This window comes from Atractosteus spatula, chromosome 2 (assembly GCF_055471065.1).
Source record: "Atractosteus spatula isolate fAtrSpa1 chromosome 2, fAtrSpa1.hap1, whole genome shotgun sequence".
Classification (NCBI taxonomy): domain Eukaryota; kingdom Metazoa; phylum Chordata; class Actinopteri; order Semionotiformes; family Lepisosteidae; genus Atractosteus; species Atractosteus spatula.
In genome coordinates, this window is record NC_142707.1 from 44,745,925 (window position 1) to 44,765,034 (window position 19,110).

General features: G+C 37.2%; 1 protein-coding gene across 6 annotated transcripts in view; it reads right to left on the reverse strand.

Moving 5' to 3' along the window:
- Positions 1-18,656, reverse strand: part of cep162 (centrosomal protein 162) — a 50,544-nt gene extending 31,888 nt beyond the window's left edge. For 3 of the 6 annotated variants that reach the window (XM_088905904.1, XM_088905905.1, XM_088905902.1), the window contains exons 1-4: positions 18,556-18,656; positions 17,297-17,404; positions 15,935-16,088; positions 5,848-5,997 (exon numbers count right to left, since the gene is read on the reverse strand). In XM_088905904.1, coding sequence (XP_088762030.1) covers positions 5,848-5,997; positions 15,935-16,088; positions 17,297-17,356 — 364 coding nt within the window. In that variant the 5' untranslated portion in view covers positions 17,357-17,404; positions 18,556-18,656. Of the gene's footprint in view, positions 1-5,847; positions 5,998-8,200; positions 9,956-10,894; positions 11,024-15,934; positions 16,089-17,296; positions 17,405-18,555 lie in introns of those variants that run through there. The other 3 variants (XM_088905907.1, XM_088905903.1, XM_088905906.1) reach the window with 3 other exon arrangements.
- Between the last annotated feature and the right edge of the window lie 454 nt (positions 18,657-19,110).

Here is a 19,110-nt window from a genome sequence, read left to right on the forward strand (position 1 = left end):
GGAGAACTAGCCTCCCCATCCCCATTCCGTGGTTAGTCACAGTACTGGGGTAACTGCAGAATAGAAAACTGATAGCCTGGTCAGCAGTTAACATTTGTGCAAAAAGGTTATTACTAGCAAATTCAAATCACAAACTTTTCATTACTAAGCAATTAGGTGTGGAGTTGTATTTAATTTAATTTAGAATTTACAAATGCAAATGTATGTAGTTCTGTGGCTACTTTGACTACTTTGCCTGAAGACAAACCCAACCCTGTCCTCCTCCCAACTGGAGTTTATATCTCCCAATCAAAGGATAAAAATACAGAGCACTGTTGAAGTTTTGGTGTTGACAGAAGCCACAACAAATGGGAATGTGCAAAGCAATAGTGTGTCAATGTTCCAAGGAAAGACACAAAGAAGACAGTCCTGGATACTCTTCTCCACTCTGACACAGACAGCATAGATGAAGAAGAGGATCCCAGAGAGGACCAAACTGTTCTAATGACCAGAAAAAAGAGGTCCAGATGTATTTTTCAGAACCACAGACATCAAAGAAATAAGACCCTCTAGGTTAGTAGAGGACGAATGAAGAACGTTTTCCGTCACAGCCAAACTTGCCAGGGCCTTTCTTAGTATTCCTGCTACGTCGACACCATCAGAGTGTCTCATCTCTGCTGCAGGGCCCATTTGCTCAAAGAAGAGAGCAAGCCTGACATGTGAACATGTTGACATGCTGACTTTTCTTCATTTCAATACTGGGCTTTTCTGAAAACCCCAGGAACCATGTATGAGCTGAAAAGCATTTACTTGCTGCTGTTCTGAGTTCACAGCTGGATTTCAAGTGACTTATTTGAAGTTTATTTTGAACTTTGAACTTATTTGAATCCTGTTTTATTCATTTTATTTTTTATATTTAACCCTGAACATTACTTTTAATTTTATTTTTGTACAAGAAAAGTTTTTTTCCTGAAATTTAAGAATAAAAGACAATGCAGTAAGAAGAAAGAAGATGTTAATGAAGTTCACTTAAAATTTTGTCAAAGTTTCGTGTTTCTCATTATTTTATTGAATAAAGTTATATGGATACTGAACAATGCCAAACTATTTGTCACAGCCTTCCTCATTTACAAGCCATCATTTTCAACTAAGCTGATTAATCGTTTGTAATATTCGTCTGAATAACCCATAATCAAAATATTCGTTTGTTGCAGCAGTGGCTCCCATAGCGTACACGTGACTCCTGCCTCATGAAAATGGACCACTGCTTATACTGCTTGTAGCAGCAGACACATTACACTCACAACATGCTAAAAAATCACAGTTTTAAATTAAACCCATTTTCTTGGTTAATATTATTTTAATGTCTACTACCCAAACTCCAAGGTCTGGTGTTTAACACATAACGTAGGCCACTGTACCCTGTGTTGGGACAAGTAAACCAGAGCACCTGATCCAAAATAGTAAATCTTGTTTTGACCAACCTAAAGGCTATCCGGGGCCCAGACTAGCCTTGGTGGTAGAGCCTGAGACTCATAATCTCAGGATAGTGGGTTCGTGTCCCATGTCTGGTGCAAGGTTCTCTAATAACCCCTACTGGGCTGCAGAAGTATGAGGGTGTCGGCGTTGGCGGTATCTGCGCGGAACAAAGGCCTGGCAATCTACTTCCGTATCTTGCCATGAAAACTATGGATAGTGATGGTGGAACTGTCCATAGGGTCACCATGAGTCAATATTGACTCGACGGCACTCACCCACCAAAAGCTATCCATAAAGAGAGGGAAAATTGTCAAGATAGTTACAAAGTGTAAAGTGCTACATTTCATGTTGCACCAAAGACAGCACAGCACAGTATGTGCCCTGGCTTAGTCAGCTGTCAGAGCTACAGCTTCTGAGACAGCACCGATTTTCTTCCGTTCTCAAAGAAAACTGAATTGGCAAAAAGAAAATACCACAGTGAGGACAGATGTGCAGTTCAGAAAATAAATATATAATGTGGTATTCAAATTTGTACTATACATGGTACATAAAACCATTTTTAAAACAGGAAAACTGCCTAAAATGTTAGATGAGCAATACTTATTAATGAAATACAAATTAGGTCTAAGAGTTACATCTTACCCTTTAAAATGTTACTAAATCACCACAGAAATCTTTTTCATAATGCTTCTAGTGTGGCCGATTTGAATTAGAACATTTTTTTCCCAACTTAGTTATCTTAAGTAACGTTTACTCACGCAGCAGCTATGAAGCACAAAGGTGATGATCAAGCACTTTCCATCCTTCCACTTACTGGTCTTTAAAGACTAAGTGGTCTGTACAAGCATGCATTTAGCACAAACATCACTGAAATGAGCAGATGTCATTCTCAGCAGGAAGGAAACGGAGATGTGGAGAGGGGGGCAAGTGGAATTGTTGGGTACAGATGTGAAAGTCTGCAGTTAATCACTAGTGCTGTCTATTAGTTGCAAGCCTCTCAGGTACCAATACAGTTGAGCAACCACTTTAGACAAGCGTCTTCATTACTATTATCAGAGATCTACACACCACAGACTGTTCACTCCTGCTAGTAGGGTCTTCTTGTTGTGACGGTCCAAAGTGCATTACCACAGCTGTTCAATAAGAAAATGGCAGTGTTTACTGTGTTTACTACAGGGGAACAACACCTTTTGTAATGTCAGGAAGTTCTTGATTTACACAGTTATTTCTACACATTGTTCATTTACCATGACTCAAGAACTTATACCACTTCTCAATTTGGGAAAAAAAATAATTCTCATTAATATGGCACTTGGGCAGGGCCCACAACAGGCAACCTGATCGTTTTCATCCAGTTGCTAGCTAGGATGAAGAGAGTTGCCAGATGAAACCGATCTCCCATGTCTTTGTCTTAGCCGGTACTTTATACAATATCCAAATTGAGTATAATGTAAAATAAAACTAACACAAGGTAAGCTACTGTGTGAAAAAATCTTAATAAAATTCAATGCAGGAAATGTGTCAACAAAACACTGTTAGTCATTAAAAAGCAATGAACCTAATCCTCCACCTTAACAATCAATAAATAAAACAGAATAAAAGGACCAAATATTGTTGCCCACTACGATGTATCTACAGACACACGACTTGTCTTCCTCCACGTTTCACATGGACACTGATAAATGTTATCAAACATTTAGTTTAAATTTGACTTGTGGTACAATTATAAATAAAATGTATTCAAATATTTGATTTTATTTGGGAGTTCAATCCGCTGGTTGGCCAGGACCGTTTCCCCCTATTTACATAACTTCATAGAGATTTTTTTTAATTTTTGCAATGGTGAGGGCCACTTTACCTACCAGTACCAATAGTAACGTGTTCAAGAAGAACAGTAGTGAAAACATTCCTTGACATACTCCCAGCCCTCAACCTTCTGGGGAAGAACTGAAAACACAGTCATGAAGAGACCACGGAGACCAACTTCCTGCACAATTTTAAAGTGCTCCTCAGGAAGTGTCCATATTCCTCCGACTGTTTAGGTTCTGTGCCACTATTTTCAGTAAGAGTCATTATGGCTAAGGGTGAGGTTACACAAATTGGAAAAAGGTTTCCAAAACGTCTGATGATTAACAAAAATGTCTCAGCTGCAAGACACGGCTGATATCAATACTTTCAATCGCTGTGTTGAACACATGGTATTCTAATATGAACAAAACAACATTTGTGGGTACTTTCATCCATATTAGACTTATCGCTTATAGTAATCTCAAATCACACATAAAAGTTGACTGTAAAACAAAATACTTTTTTCTACCTCAATACTTCTGGAGGGCACTTTAAGTGAATACCTAAGATGACAGCTCTCGTGCTGCGCTACGCTAACTATCTTCATAGTACTTCCCCATTTTAACATTTAAGCTACTATTTCTGCTACATGTTCAAGTTTAAATTCTTCATTCAAAATAGGGTCTGGCATGCTCTCAAATAAATTGGGAACAAAGGTGAGGTTCAGTGTGCACAGATGCTTTTATCATTTTGTTTCTTTTATGCCAGTTCTAATGGACATTTATATTACACATCATAAAATGTGTTTACAGATCCAGTTGCCATTCAGAAGAGTTTTTATGGTTTAAAAACTAGGAACTTGCTATTAAAATGACACGATTTGACCTCCTTCATTTTCATGGTCTAGCTAACCAGAATCCTGTATATTTTTTCACTTTTTTAGAAAGCTGAGTGCAAGAGTGCACACTGTATTACAGCAAAAATGTCAAGATGAACAGGCTCAGATCTATTCATCAGCAAAATGCAAACCAAACAAGCACCTTATTTGCCTTTCATGATTTGAAAGATGGCACATTAACTGTGAGTGGACACACAAAAGGCTAAAAGAAACTGAAGATTTATTTATTTGAATGTTTGTTTAAAATTGTAGCCTTTGCCCTACAACATATACTGACCATAAAACAGATTTTTAAAAGAAATTTGAATAGCATCTACATTTTTAGATCACATTATTTCTGCCTTTATTATCATATGACACATTAATATTAGATCCTCAAGCGTCTATAATGCCCATAAACCAGGAGGTAGGTATATTGCACAGGATTTGATAGCCTAGTTTGGTTAATGGGTTTATTATCACAGCCCTCACTATACAGCACCTAATGCCTGCAACATCACAAGAAGGGTGATAATTTTAACTGAGCGGAAAATGATATGACAGATTCAGACAGGTGCAGTACAACTAAATATATTAGTTCACCAGCAGCAAAACATTGAATACAGCACCTGAAAACTCTGGCAATGTGCTCTTCAGGCAGAGAACTTGTGCTCTTTTGAGGAATAGCTGCTCAAATTTCGAGGAGACACATGGAAGCAGAAATCTTGCATTAATCAAGGCTCAGACGTCCTTTGTATTCATTGCACAGTGATGTAATCTAATAAAAAATGTCACTAATGTACTTAGTTTGAAGAAGTGAATTTTCAAACATAATGACAGCATTATTGAAAGAACACATAATGTATATTTTATATTACCACAATATGATTCACACTAGAAAGTAAAAACTAAAGAAATTTCAGCATATGTTCATTTTCTTTCTTTTGTCGCAAACAAAAACAGTTCAAAGAAATACATACAGCTAGTATTAAGAAAGAGCGGGCAACTGTATATTAAAAGCTTTTCCTTTTTGCCGATTTCATAATTTGAGAGTGCTAATGGACTTCTAATTCCATTTTCTGTATTATATCTTCAACATAATTGTGCTTAACAAGTAAGCCTTTCTTGTTCCAAAAATGAAAGTAGTATTGTACCACCCAGGTACTGCCTAGATGAGACTGTCTCTCTAAACTGAGCAGCCAGGCAAGCAACTGGTGAAGGAAGCCACTGTGAGGCTGGTGACAACCTTTCTCAGCCACTGAACCCTATACTTTTTTTCTCCAAACATTTCTGCAAGACAATTGTTCAAAGCACAAGACCAAACGTGCACTGGCCCATCTACAACGTCTGTCTTTGACTGACCCAGTAAAGCATTCTAGTGATGTAAAAAGTAAGCCAAAAGTTCTATGTTCTGTACATTTTTAAAATATTCTTTGCCCGAACTACATATTTATTATTAAAGTATTGAATGTTATACTGTAATAAGATTATTACAGTGCATTGTAATAGAGTAATTGTTCATTATTAAAGTAGTGCAATATCAATTAAAATGATAACCGCTCATGGCTGGAAAGTTGGAATAAAATGTGCATCAGTTAATATGCCGGTCAATCCCCAAAGTTGGCCTGCATGGCAGAGCATAGGAAAAAACATACAGCATTATTACACACTTTATTAAAGCAAGTTCCCCAACTACAGTAGTCAAGATCAATTCAATTTCTCACCTTCAGGCTCCAGGCTGTCTCTGCTGAAAGATACAGGATTTGTTTCTTGGTTGTCACCTGGTTTCTTCTCCTTTTGGTCCTCATCTTCTTCCTTTATGGGCTGGGAACTTCTCACAGACTTCAGAAAATTCTTTCCTGTTCCTAGCATTCCTGCACAAAACAAATTAGCACCACTGCATTGACCATATTCTGATTTTTACCACTGTACTATTGAATCATTGGTCTAAATAAATAATACAGTCAATACAGTGTAGAATCCAGCCGGCGCCATCACAGAATATTGTATAATCTTTTTTTTTACCAACCAAATGAGAATCCCTGCAGCGTGTTTAAATCTGTATTTCCCATCTAATCTCCAGCTGTGGGACTCCAACCCAAAACCTGTCAGTCATGAGTCATCAAGCTTTTCACCCTGAATTAGACTGCTTAAGTACAAAACATGAGGGTAAAAAAATAGGACTTTGAGCTTGGCCATACTCACCTTCAATACATATTCTATCTAGCAAGTATTTCTGGAAAATACAGTAATAATAAATTTCTATTTCTTCATTTAACCTTCCATGAGGTAGATGTATTAAAAAATAATACAAAAGAAACAGTCTGTTGTACATTTCCAAATGAACAGATTTCATAACAAAAATTGTATATTAACACCCTGGACACTAAATAAAAAGTAAATAATTGTAAATTTTATTAAAATCATCAGAAAACACTTTAAGAGGGTAAAAACTGCTATATTTTGTTCTTTTTTTGGTTGTTCTTGTTTTAAGGCAGCTTTTCAGAAAAATCATTTATATAGACAAGATCTTAGTATATGCTTACTAAAATGGCATACAGTAGAGTTTGTAGACCATATTTCTGGTAATAGTAAAATATAGTAAACATTTAATTGGCCCTTTCTGTTTTTTTATGTAGTTTGCTTTAATTTATGTTATTTTAAATATGCAATTCCTACTCATTAAAGGGAGGTACAGTAGGTTTAGACAAAATATAAACCTACTGGGGATCTTCTCTGAAACCACATTCCTCAGAAGACAAAGGGGAATGACCTGCCATCCTCAATGATCCATTGATGGAAGACAATTGGTCGAGTGACAGTTTAAACTACAGTAGCAAACCGTTGTTTCCAGTCTGGGCCATGAAGGCTCTGCTCTTGAAGAAGAGAACAGAACTTCTCCTTGCACCTCACAGAGGGAGGAGGGAGCAAACAGAATCAACCAATTCAAAAGTCCATTGATAGATGTGAGTTTTGAGAACAGTCTCAGGTGACATTTTAATTTGTGAAGGTTTTGCGAAGCTGGGAGGTAGCTTTTGATTCAGTGTAGCCTCCTGTAAAATAAAGAACACTATTTCTTTACCTTACGGCTGTACTGTATGTCTGTTTTTACCCAAGATCCACATATTTAATGATCCTGTTACTTCACTGTCCCACCCCCCGACTCCAGGTGAGCCACACGTTGCATTTCAAAGGCAACTTACAGTACTGTAGTTCCTGCACCAGACTGTGTATTCAGCAGCATTTAAATTCATGTAATTAACATACTACTAATACTGAAGACATTCTCTTGTCTGTATACCTTCTCATGTTCTCATTCAATACAAAGCCAAATGTCAAGGAATTTTGTGAGACTTTAAAATATGACAGATATGTATATATTTGCGACATTAAAAGACACAAATCAAAGAATGAAAATGCAATAACTCACGCATCAAATGAAGTACAACGACCCATTCCTTTCAATTTGCAATGTACCTGCTATGGGGCATGCAGATAAATATCTAGTATTATGGAAATACAAATACTAATGAGCTCTGGTTGTTTCGCTAAACTAGAAAGCAGATTTAGCTCAACAGGGATCCTATATACTGTAGCTCTGCAAATATAATGTTGACATTAGAAGCCACAGACCGCCATTTTGCACTTCTAAGAACTCATCAGCATGGCACAGGTATTTCTTAAAATACTTGCATTAATGCATCTTATAAGGAGCACCCTTAACTGGGAACGTGTCTTTCAAAAACACTAAGCCACAATGAAATATGGCAATTAGTTAGCTCTGCCTCTTTCACAATGTTAAAAAGCTGAAATGTCTGCACACTTAATTTATTGACTTACTGTACATGAACTCAATAAAAGCCATAGGTATCTGATGGCTGTAACAAGGATGAGTCAGTATGTGCATTCCCATAACTCATAGCACCTTCCTTTTCTGAAGAGACTCCATAAACATAACAGGTATTCCTTGTTAGACACATTCCTAGTAAGCTGGATTTAAAGCAAAGCTATATTCAAACAAACAAACTGAAGAACAGAAAAGGGGAGGGGGTAGACAGAAAAGGTGATGAATGTTACCATCTCCACTGCCCTGTGAATCAGTGTCACTGCTTTCCCCTTGTAGCTTGGAAGAGGCTTCCTTTTTAGCAATGTAGCGCTGTTCCAGCTGATTCAACTTATCCAGAGCCTTGCTGCGCACCTTAGGTGTTGGTTTAGATGAAACTACATGCAAGACGTGTAGACAAATCAAGCATAACAACATAAAGATGGAAGGAAAGATAGGTCAGAAAAGGAAAAAAAAATCAGAGGCCAAAAACAGAAAGGAGGACAATACATTTTTAAAAAGGAAGCACTAAGTCATTCTGTTTGAAATCTACCCAATTTTGGCATGTGCAACTCAAACCTCCCTGAAACTTGCCATGTGGAGGAAGAATTTGTCGTAAATTTTCAGTTTTGATACATGGCTAAATCAAAAATGGTAATCAAATTTAAAATGGTCACCTTAGGAACTGATTAATATTCATCTTTATTATTGAAAAATATGAATTTTTGATCTGATTTTATTTATTTTTTATACTGTGTTACCATGTTATATCGTGCACAGAAAATGAGAGTAGGACCCTAAGTAGTTCAAGAGCTATGGATGGTTAAATGGCGAGGTGAGGAGATCATCATTTAAGGAACGCCAAGAATTAGAATGTGATTCGGGATATCTATGGACAAAAAGAAATGGAATCTCTCAGATCCCAGAGAACTCGGCTCGTCTTTTACATTGAAATATTATATCATATTTGTGAGCCTTTACTCATGTTGTCTTCTGAGATTGTGGTAAATTCTTCTGTTACCTGCCAAAGGGTATGAGACTGTTAAAACTTGGTTTACCCACATCACAGAAATGTCACCCAGGACATCAATGATCAAGTCAACTACTGAGAAACCTTTAAATCTCAAAAACAAGTTTCTCAACTTCAGATCTTCTAACATGTGTCTTTCTATAGCAATCACTTATTATTGGATAATTAGCTTGGATGTCAATGTTTAATTAATTTCAAAGCCAGGAATGAAGAACAAAAAGATGTGAATATTTCTGTGCTGAATAGTGACCCAACCCCCATCATATAATTTGCTATTATTCTTAAATGGTCTCAGATTCCCCTCTGTAACTTTCTGTGATCATACATTAGTATCTAAAGAACATCATACTCGAAAATGTGAACCAAACAAGACTGTATCTGTAACATGTAAAGATCAGATTTTACAATCGGACCAGAAAGTCACAACGTATAGTGAAATGTTGTATTAAGGGGAATTTTTCTGCATAAGAACAATGTAAGTATGGAGGTTTCAGGACCATAAGAGCATAAACATTGGCAGTTTCACTTAAAGAGAGCTAATGGAAAGGAGTCAGTTTAGAGACATTAGTGTGTTTCACGTGTAGCTAACTAAATACAGTACAGAAGATGCAGGTTACTTTCTTAAATAATACAACTTATTATCAAAAGACTTAGAAAGGGGAATTAATGTCCATGAGAAATAATGTAATTAGCTTGAGATCCATACCCATCATACAGTTCAGTCACTGGTATACACATTTAATAGGTCTATAACACATAAAAACAATAAACGGAAATAATAGCGTCACTAAGTCCTTTCAAATAGTGAACTCGTCATTACCAACAAAGACATTAGCTGCTACAGGGTACATTTTTTAAACACACTTTTCATGAATTTAAAGTTAGAAATTACACTTCAATCTACAGTAGTGTGTGGTGGTAAGAACTCAACTTTAATGTTGGAGCATAACAATACGTAATCTAAGTCATGTACTGTATACTGTAACTGCACTGTCTACAAGAAGAACAGTTATTAATGCTCGATTTTGCACTTCAGAATATTTTTTTCATTTACAGGACAAAATAACCCACAAACCACCTACTGTATATTGCTGACTTTTGGAGCCTTGAGAAAGAGAATGAGAATAAGGGTGGGATTTTTTTATGTTGAGTTTTTCAAGTCATCAACGATATACATGCGAAGCGATGCATAGCAGGGCAACTTATAACAGAGGACCACCTTTAGTACCAAAAAAAGTCATGTATTTACCAAGTTTCATAATATGAAACGGTCATGCCAAAATGAGGCTGATTTCACACTGAGTGACATTAGTGAAGAAAGTAAGCGCTTGGCATATCAGATGCTTTCACAATGCCACCAGAGGTGCAGGTGTTAGGTATGGTACAATAAATTCCCATATTAAATTATTCCACATACACTAATAAGAATTCCTAATCAAAACACATACACTAATGCTATAGAAGCTAAATGTCAATATCAGATATGTACTTCTGCCATATTATATTAATATAACATTTAGCAGAAAACAGTACAGTATAAAACTACATACAGGCTAATATTTCCACATGCGCAGCTGAACTAATTCCTTTTTCATTTTAAAGACTGAAAATCCCAAGACAGATTATTGGGGTATTTAGACTAAAAAATAGGACAAAGCCTTTCAAAATGTACTTAAATAATTTCACAGATTCTGGGACTTTATGCTCTTCTCAAAACCTTTCTTTTATGAGCAGCTGAATAATTATCCCTTTATTGTCTCAAAGGGATTTTTAGATGACCTCTAGCCTGCTACCAGAAGTGAAAGTCTGATATAGTAGTGTTGAATATGAAACAACACCTTTTTAGAAAATCCAGCAAATGTCCAGTTCCAGCAGCACATTTCTACAAACTACTACAGTAAATCAGAATATCCAGTACCCTCAGTAGACCCCTCAGAAAGCCCGCATTCCTCTCCACCAACAGGATTTTTAACCACAGCCTCTGCTTCTTTATGGACAGCCTGTGGCTTTTTCACTTTAGTAAACCTGCTTTTCCTTGGTTCTTGTGCTGAAGGAAGGAAGGTTAGGTGGAATCAGAAAAGAATAGAAAGCACAATGAAAACACATAAGATGCATATAGCTGCAAGAAAACGTTTGTGAACCTTTTGGAATTACCTGGACATCTGCATTAATTACTCGTAAAAATGTGGTCTGATCTTCAGGTAAGTCACAATAATAGACAAACACAATCTGCTTAAACTAATAACGCACAAACAATTGTACTTCTTGTCAATATTGAACACAGCGTTTAAACATTCACAGTCCAGGCTAGAAAAAGTATGTGAACCCTTATATTTAGTCACTGGTAGAACCTCCTTTAGCGGCAATAACCTCCACCAAATGGCTGATGAGACTTGCACAACAATTAAAAGAAATTTTTGACCATTCCTCCTTACAAAACTGTTTCAGTTCATTGATATTTCTGATATTGATATTCCTTGCGTGAACAGCTCTCTTCAGGTCGTGCCACAGCATCTCAATTGGGTTGAGGTCTGGACTCTGACTTGAAATTTTCTTCAGTTTAAGCCATTCTGTTGTTGATTTACTCCTGTGTTTCGGGTCATTGTCTTGTTGCATCACCCAACTTCTATTAAGCTTCAGGTGATGGACCGCTACCCTGACATTCTCCTGTAAAATTTCTTGATAATTTTGAATTCATTGTTCCCTCTAGGATAGCAAGCTGTCCAGGCCCTGAGGCAGAAAAGCAGCCCCAAACCATGATGCTCCCTCCACCGTGCTTCACAGTTGGGATGAGGCTTTGGTGTTGGTGTACAGTGCTTTTTTTCCTCTCCAAACAGCGTTGCATGTTTCTGCCAAAGAGATCAACTTTTGTCTCATCCGTCCACAGAATATTGTCACAGAAGCGCTGTGGAACATCCAGGTAGTCATTTGCAAACTTGAGACGTGCAGCAATGTTTTTTTGGAGAGCAGTGGTTTCCTCCGTGGTGTCCTTTCATTAACACCATTCTTGTTCAGTGTTTTTCTTATAGTGGACAAGAGATTTCTGCAGGTCCTTTGCTTTTTCACCTCCTTCAGCATTGCACGCTGCGCTCTTGCTGTGATCTTTGCAGGACGCCAACTCCTAGGGAGAGTAGCAACAGTACTGAATTTCCTCCATTTGTAGACAATTTGTCGTACTGTGGATTGATAAACACCCAGGCCTTTAGAAATGCTTTTGTAGCCTTTTCCAGCTTTATGCATCTCTACAATTCTTCTTCTAAGATCCTCTGATATTTCTTTTGATCGGGGCATGGTTCACATGAACAACTCTTTCTTGAGAAGAGAAGAATCTGTCAGTAACCAACCTTTGAGTAACCAACATCTGACTCCAATTAGCTGTTGGAGAAGTCATTAGCCTACTCACATACTTTTTCTCAACCTAGACTGTGAATGTTTAAACGATGTGTTCAGTACTGACAAGAAGAAGTACAATTATTTGTGTATTATTAGGTTTAAGCCGATTGTGTTTGTCTATTATTGTGACTTAGCTGAGAATCAGGCCACATTTTTATGAGTAATTAGTGCAGAAATCCAGGTAATTCCAAAGGGCTGACCAACTTTTTCTTGCAACTGTATATAGACAAAATAAAATGCAATAAGACACAACAATCTTTGGACAGTACAGTGAGAACAAAAATTTAACTACAGAAAGAAAAAAAAAAGGTTTGCAATCAGCAGCAGATATAGTGCAATCATCTTTTAAATTCATGCTTCCTGGTACATCTTTAGCAAACTGTCCTGCTTAGAAACACCATCAACATCTTATTAACCTTACTTTTCATAACGATCCTGGATATCAGATGAAGATGTTTCGTTTCCCAAAGAGGACAAAAAAAAGATCAACCCATTCCAAACTGGAGTTCAGAACAATGCTCAATAATTCTAAGCTGCACATCTGAGTAGAGTAATTAGAGTAAACAAATCTGCTCACAGCCACATTGCCAATATTCATATCAGGCAGGGTCAAACTTAGCATCCAGATTTTACACCATTTCAAGTCTGTTGCTCCTGTAAATCCATAATTATCACAATGTTTTGCAGCACCTGGGTTAATTAGCAATTAAGGATAAATTCAATACCTGCAGTAAAATGTAATGGCATGGAATCCAGGTGTAAAGGTTAGTTATCTTGATGAACAAATAAGCTGCATAAAGTATAATAAACCACTATCTGGGAAGATATAACTAACTAAAATATATACACTTCAGTTATTCATACATCAAAATGTATCACAATATTGTCAGCTTATGATGACTCAGCATGATCATTTGTTTAACCGATGCCTTTATTTTCTGAGTGATACTTGAAAGTCATGAAAGCCCAAGGGCACATAGGTGATCATTTAGAAAATACAGTATAGGCATCAGAATAGCCTTGGTTATAAGACAAAGGAACCTAAGCAGAAAATTATCAATTGCATTGTTATTCACTATATGTCAAAAGACATACAACTGAAAATCCAGACTTCATCTGAAAAGGGTTTAAATTTCATTCAGAACAACCTTAACTTTTGCATTTTGTAATGCACAAAATTAATTTCAAAAGAAATTCTCTACAGTCTAGTGCCATCTAGTGCTCACAAAGTTAAACTGGTAATTTTCTATTAAAGAGAAACAGAATTGTTATTGCTACCGCTTTCAATAATTTTCCCCAAATTGACAAAAGCCCTGAGTGACACATGGCAGCCATTAAGGTCCAAGAGGCTCACTGCACAACAGATCAAGTGGAAAATCAAGAATTACTTTTAAATTCCCCCGCGAACATAGGAATTCTCAGTAAAAAAAACGAACTACTGAAAATGCCTGAACAAATCCGGAGTCTCTTTCAACACTGACGTTGTCTACTGAAAATTCCCACCTAATGGAATTATCAATATAGTTTCTTTGTAAGAAAAAAATTCTTTAAAGCTCTTCCTGATAACTTGGTGTAGTGAAAATGTAGATTTTACTTCCCTTGCTTTATTTGTATTTAAGTATAAGTGCTGCAATTCACACAAGTTGTACCGCATTTCTCAAAGTAGCAGCAAAAACTCCTCATAGGCATGGGCTAGACTGTTAGATTTACTACTGATGGCGAGTTGGTGTATGAATGTGTAGGCTGCTGATTGTACTGGCTCTGCTCTTGTGAAGCCTCTCTGGCTGCAAAATTAAGAGTATATCTGCTGACACGTATTTAAGGGATTTAGGGATCTGTGGAATTAATTGTGTTGAAATTCAGAGTTTGAAATTCTTGTTTGTTGGGTGAATTTTTGTTGGAGCTGGTCTCCTGTTAAAGATTGGTTTAGACCAGTGCCCTCAAACTGCTCCTGCAGAGCCCCGAGTCAGCATATCTCATAGGGAACCAAAAACACTGCACCACTGGTGGGCACACACCTGCGCAGGACCCGCAGTGCATTAGGGTAGTCAATGTTAGGTATTTAGTGGAAATGTCTGAACGTAAGGCTCCAAGAACTCCTTACAGTTATAATAATTAATCTGTGTGCCTCATGTTTTATATCTAAATTAATTGAGAAATACTTGTCTTTTAAGCTATTGCCTACTTTCTGACATCAAACAACTTTTAGAAAATTAAGGAATCCATATGACTTCACTCAATATTCCTGGGCCAGCTTAGATGTGTTATTAACTGAGACTGGACTCAAGCTGGTGTCAGGACTCTATTTCAGTCTGATGAACACCTGACGGAAATATTGAAATTCATAATTTGCTCTCAATGTTCTTTTTCTTGTTCATATAGTATTCTATGATGTCAGTGAAGCAATTAAATTACAGTGGTGTGCCCTTGAGGCTGTACGGTATGTCAATCAAACATCATTGAAAGGCCCTGCAGAAACAGCTTTTGCCAAACCATTTTGCAGGAGCTATGAGTGATCCCACACTAGGAGCAGCCTAAACCACATACATAAAACCCAAGAATAAAACATAAACAAAACATGTTATATAGAATGTACATTTTTCCTGATTCCCAATGCCTCACATGCGTATTTATTACTTATTATTAAGTGTACATATTTACTTACAAGCTGAAAATTGTCATGTTTTTCTGTTACAAGAATACTGGCGATGATGGGTGGTGATGTATAATATTAATCTTTTCGGAACCCTGCAACATGTCTTTTATCACAGTTGTTCTCAGCCAGATCCCTGAGAGTGCTCATTAGTATGTCCACACTGAGACTGCTCTGACAATGCTTATGATCTGCAGCTCTGCGCTGGATAGCACGGCATAAAAACAATTATGTATAATAATTAAATGCCTAAGAATATATTGCTATACAGTAAAATTACAATTTTCAATAAGTAATTTTGAGACTTTCTGAGACTGTCCTTTTTTAAAAAGGGATCAAGAAATAAAAATGGTGATGAACCCCAACATTAAAAAGCTGAGATATTGGCGGAATATTTATGTCCACAGGTTCTATCCAACATCCTGAAACAGTACTCACATAACTTAAAATCGTTTTGTTGTTTTTTTTTTTTATTGATTAGAAGAAGGATATGTTGTTGCAGTCCCTGACCTGTACCTTTTACAAGTAGCCTCTCTTTCAGATATCAGAGAAGACCTTCCATCCTCTCAAACCAAACGTGAGCAAAAAAAATGACTTGAATTACATACAAAAACAAACTGGGGGAAAAAAAGTAGTGCAGAAAACATTATCTGAGTGAAGCATTAGATTCTTCTTCTTTCAAAACCAGGAGTTCCTCCAGAGATCTTGAATCCATTAAAAAAAACAACTAAAAAGTTGTTGGAAAAAAAATATATATATATAACTGCAGGTGACAAACATTAAAAAACTAAGCCCTGAATGCCGCCCTTCAGAGAAATGTGAAACACCCAAACCTATTGTGTTAAAACGCCATCAAACACATTATTCTGTTGGGGATTGAAAGCCTGGCCTGCAGTGGAGAGCTCTCCATACCTCTACCAGAGCGGACGTCGCTGTCGTCGTCATCACTGTTCCACCAGGGTCTGGGAGGCGTGTTTGCAGTTTCCTTCCTGGCTGCCTTTCCAAGGGAGTCTAAAACACTGGGCCGTTGCGAGCTGCCCAGGTCAATGGAATCGTCAGAGACAGACTGGGGAGAATGGAGTCCATGGGAAACGTAAATGTCAGTTTGATTTTTGTTCATTTCAATTAACCACTTCCAGCGTATTGCAACCTCTGTTACCACAAAAGATATATGTTTAAGCAGTTATTTTCATTTAACACATCTCGGATTTAATGCTTTCTAAAGCCAGGTGGAGGTAAAGTTCACTCAGTTAAGCTGCTTTTTGTTCCCCATTTCCACTTACATTCACGTTTTTTTTCCCCCACACACAGGACTATACAGTATGTGCACGTGTTGTCCTGTACAGCCTGTTTCTTCCAATCACAGGCAGCTTCAGGTTTATTTTCAAGATTCTGATCTTGATTGTGACGGATATGATCTTTCAAATATCCTGAAATCACAGACCCATTACCTACGGCAATAGGAGGTTTAAAGCATACCAGACAGCTGCTGTGAGTAGTTTTAGTGGACCTATAGATGGCACCCTTCCCTTTAGGACTGGATTTCTAAACCAATACCACAGACAGCACTCCCCCTGCTTAAGGAAGTGACCTCCTTCTGAAGAGACATTACAATGGGGCCCTGACTATTTGGTAATTAAAGATCCTATGGATAGGATTCATAAGGGTAGGGGTATAAATTTTAAAAAACAACAACTCTGGGCTTACACAATCTGGCTTCCCTGCTTTTCCACATTAGATTGTGAAGTAAATTTTGCACAGGTGTTTGTGTGGTTAAATGACACAAACTCCATAAATGCAAACATGCTGCCTATGGCTCCTTTGAAATTCTCTTGAAAGGTTTTACTCCTGCTGGTACAAGCACCAAGAGCTGTGCAATACTGTTGTATACCAATAGTCACTATTTTCTTCCTTGTAAACACTTAACAATACTGTACTACTAGCACGTGTATACATTACAAACCTGTTCTAAAGTGCTGCTCTAAAAATAGATGTCAGACACTTTGATGCCAGACTCAAATGTCTTTCAGGGTTTCACACACACAGGGACATCATAAAGAACGTCTAAATATCTTTGATGCAATCTCCTAAAAAGACAGTTGTATTTGGGGGGGAAAAAAGATTATCCAAATCCAATTAATCATTATTATCCAACTACACAACTCCAAAAATGGAAACTAGCCTTTTCCATTATTGGCGATTTTTCAACATTTTATATTTATGTGACGGAGACATTAAGAAATATTCAAATGAGTGTGTTCAACTCATACCCACCTCTTTTAGAAACTGTTCAAACTGTTCATCCAATTCTTCCTTTGTAAATCGGCGAGACATGATTTCAAAAGACAAGTCCTTATGTGTAATACTCGATCACATAGAGCTCTGAAAAAATGTATTGCACACAAAGAACAACTGTCACAATGAAAACAGTTTTACAGCTACACATATTATTAGTTAAATCGGTAAATAAAATCATTTTGGGGGGAATCCGTCGCTGGCTTACTTAAGTTATAGTTAAATTTTACACCATTTAAGCACATTTTCAACAACTGAAGAGCGGACCTAAATATGATACGTCTCGCTTCATTTTCACGTTTTGCAGAATAAACAGTATTGGAAATGCTCGGAATGGAGAAAACTGCGATGTTAACACAGGAGTCCTGGCTCCTTCCGTTTCACTTGATCAATTCTTACAACGGGATATTTGGCTTATAAAGGGAAATCAAGCTGTAACTAAACTCTTTCAGGTTTTAAATACTACCTACAATAAAATAATTGTTTAAGATGGGTTTGATTAAACCGTTTTAATGTATGATACGCCTATAAAAAGAAGTCTAAAATAGTCTGCCTTAAAAATATTGTTGTGTGCAACAAACGAGAGTATACAGTATACTGCACTGATCAGTGTACAACTGATTTAAACTAATAAGTTTAGCAATAAAAATAGCAAGCAAGAAAACCAATTTACACGTAGACCTAATACAATAAGTTTGCTACTAGTTAATCAACGCTTTTTTCGTCACAGTAAATAACTAGACATAACGTCAAAATATTTATGAACGTTGCACAGTTTAGTAAAAGTTGAGTGTTTCAAGATCAGTCTTAAGTTACACAACTGTGGATAGGAAGCGGATTTAAAATTTTTGAAAATTACTATCAATAATACAATCAATAATATTCAAATAATCCGCTTCCAATACCAATCCTACTCCCATTCAAAATCAAGGACCCAGACCAGTTGTGGCGATTTCTGATTTCACCCCCAACAAAAAAAAATAACGAAATGGTATCAACACTTTAAAAAAATCTATCATAACATTCATTCGTTAGTCACGTTTACAAGTAACAGTGTTTATGAATGCATCTACAGTACGCTTTGACAGGATAGCTGAATCTCAAGTGACAACTTAGATTTCATAGAGGGATTTCAAACAAATGAATCCGGTTTAAGGATTTGTCTTTTAAAAATAAGCAAACGCAACTGATAATTGAAATAAAACAATAAAATCCCACAATAAGCAGTTAAATCATACAATCTGGTTCTATAGCTGCCCAGCCACCTCCACTTCTTCCTTTTTCTTCCCGCGATGTTACCCGGGTATCCACTGTAGTCAAGAGCTCCACTCACTGTAAACACTGCGAGACATTATTGGCAGATCTGTCCGCCAACCACGGGCTACTCCAACAGCCCGGAACCACCGCCTTGCTCAACCAGCCCCTCTGAGGGCGGGGCTGTCTTCCAGGACCCGAGAGAAGTTACAGTATCGCGAGGTTTGTTTACGTACTTCAGACTGCAGCGAACACCTGTTTCATAGTGGCTCAGCTTTTAATAGTCTAATTGTATGAAGACAATTATCTTGAACATGTGTTTGCTATTTCATGCATCAACACTGTCAGTCAGAAGTTTTTTGTGCTTTTCCTACGGGGGGGAGTCCCCATTTCCATGATGTATATGTGCCGCACAGGCGCACACTACCAAAATAGTGTTGTTTTTAATTGTAGCGTTCAGTGGTTAAACAGATGTTATTTTAGTTCACTGCCAGCATATTCAGTTATAGCTTAACTAACTGCATAGACAGTCAGGGGCA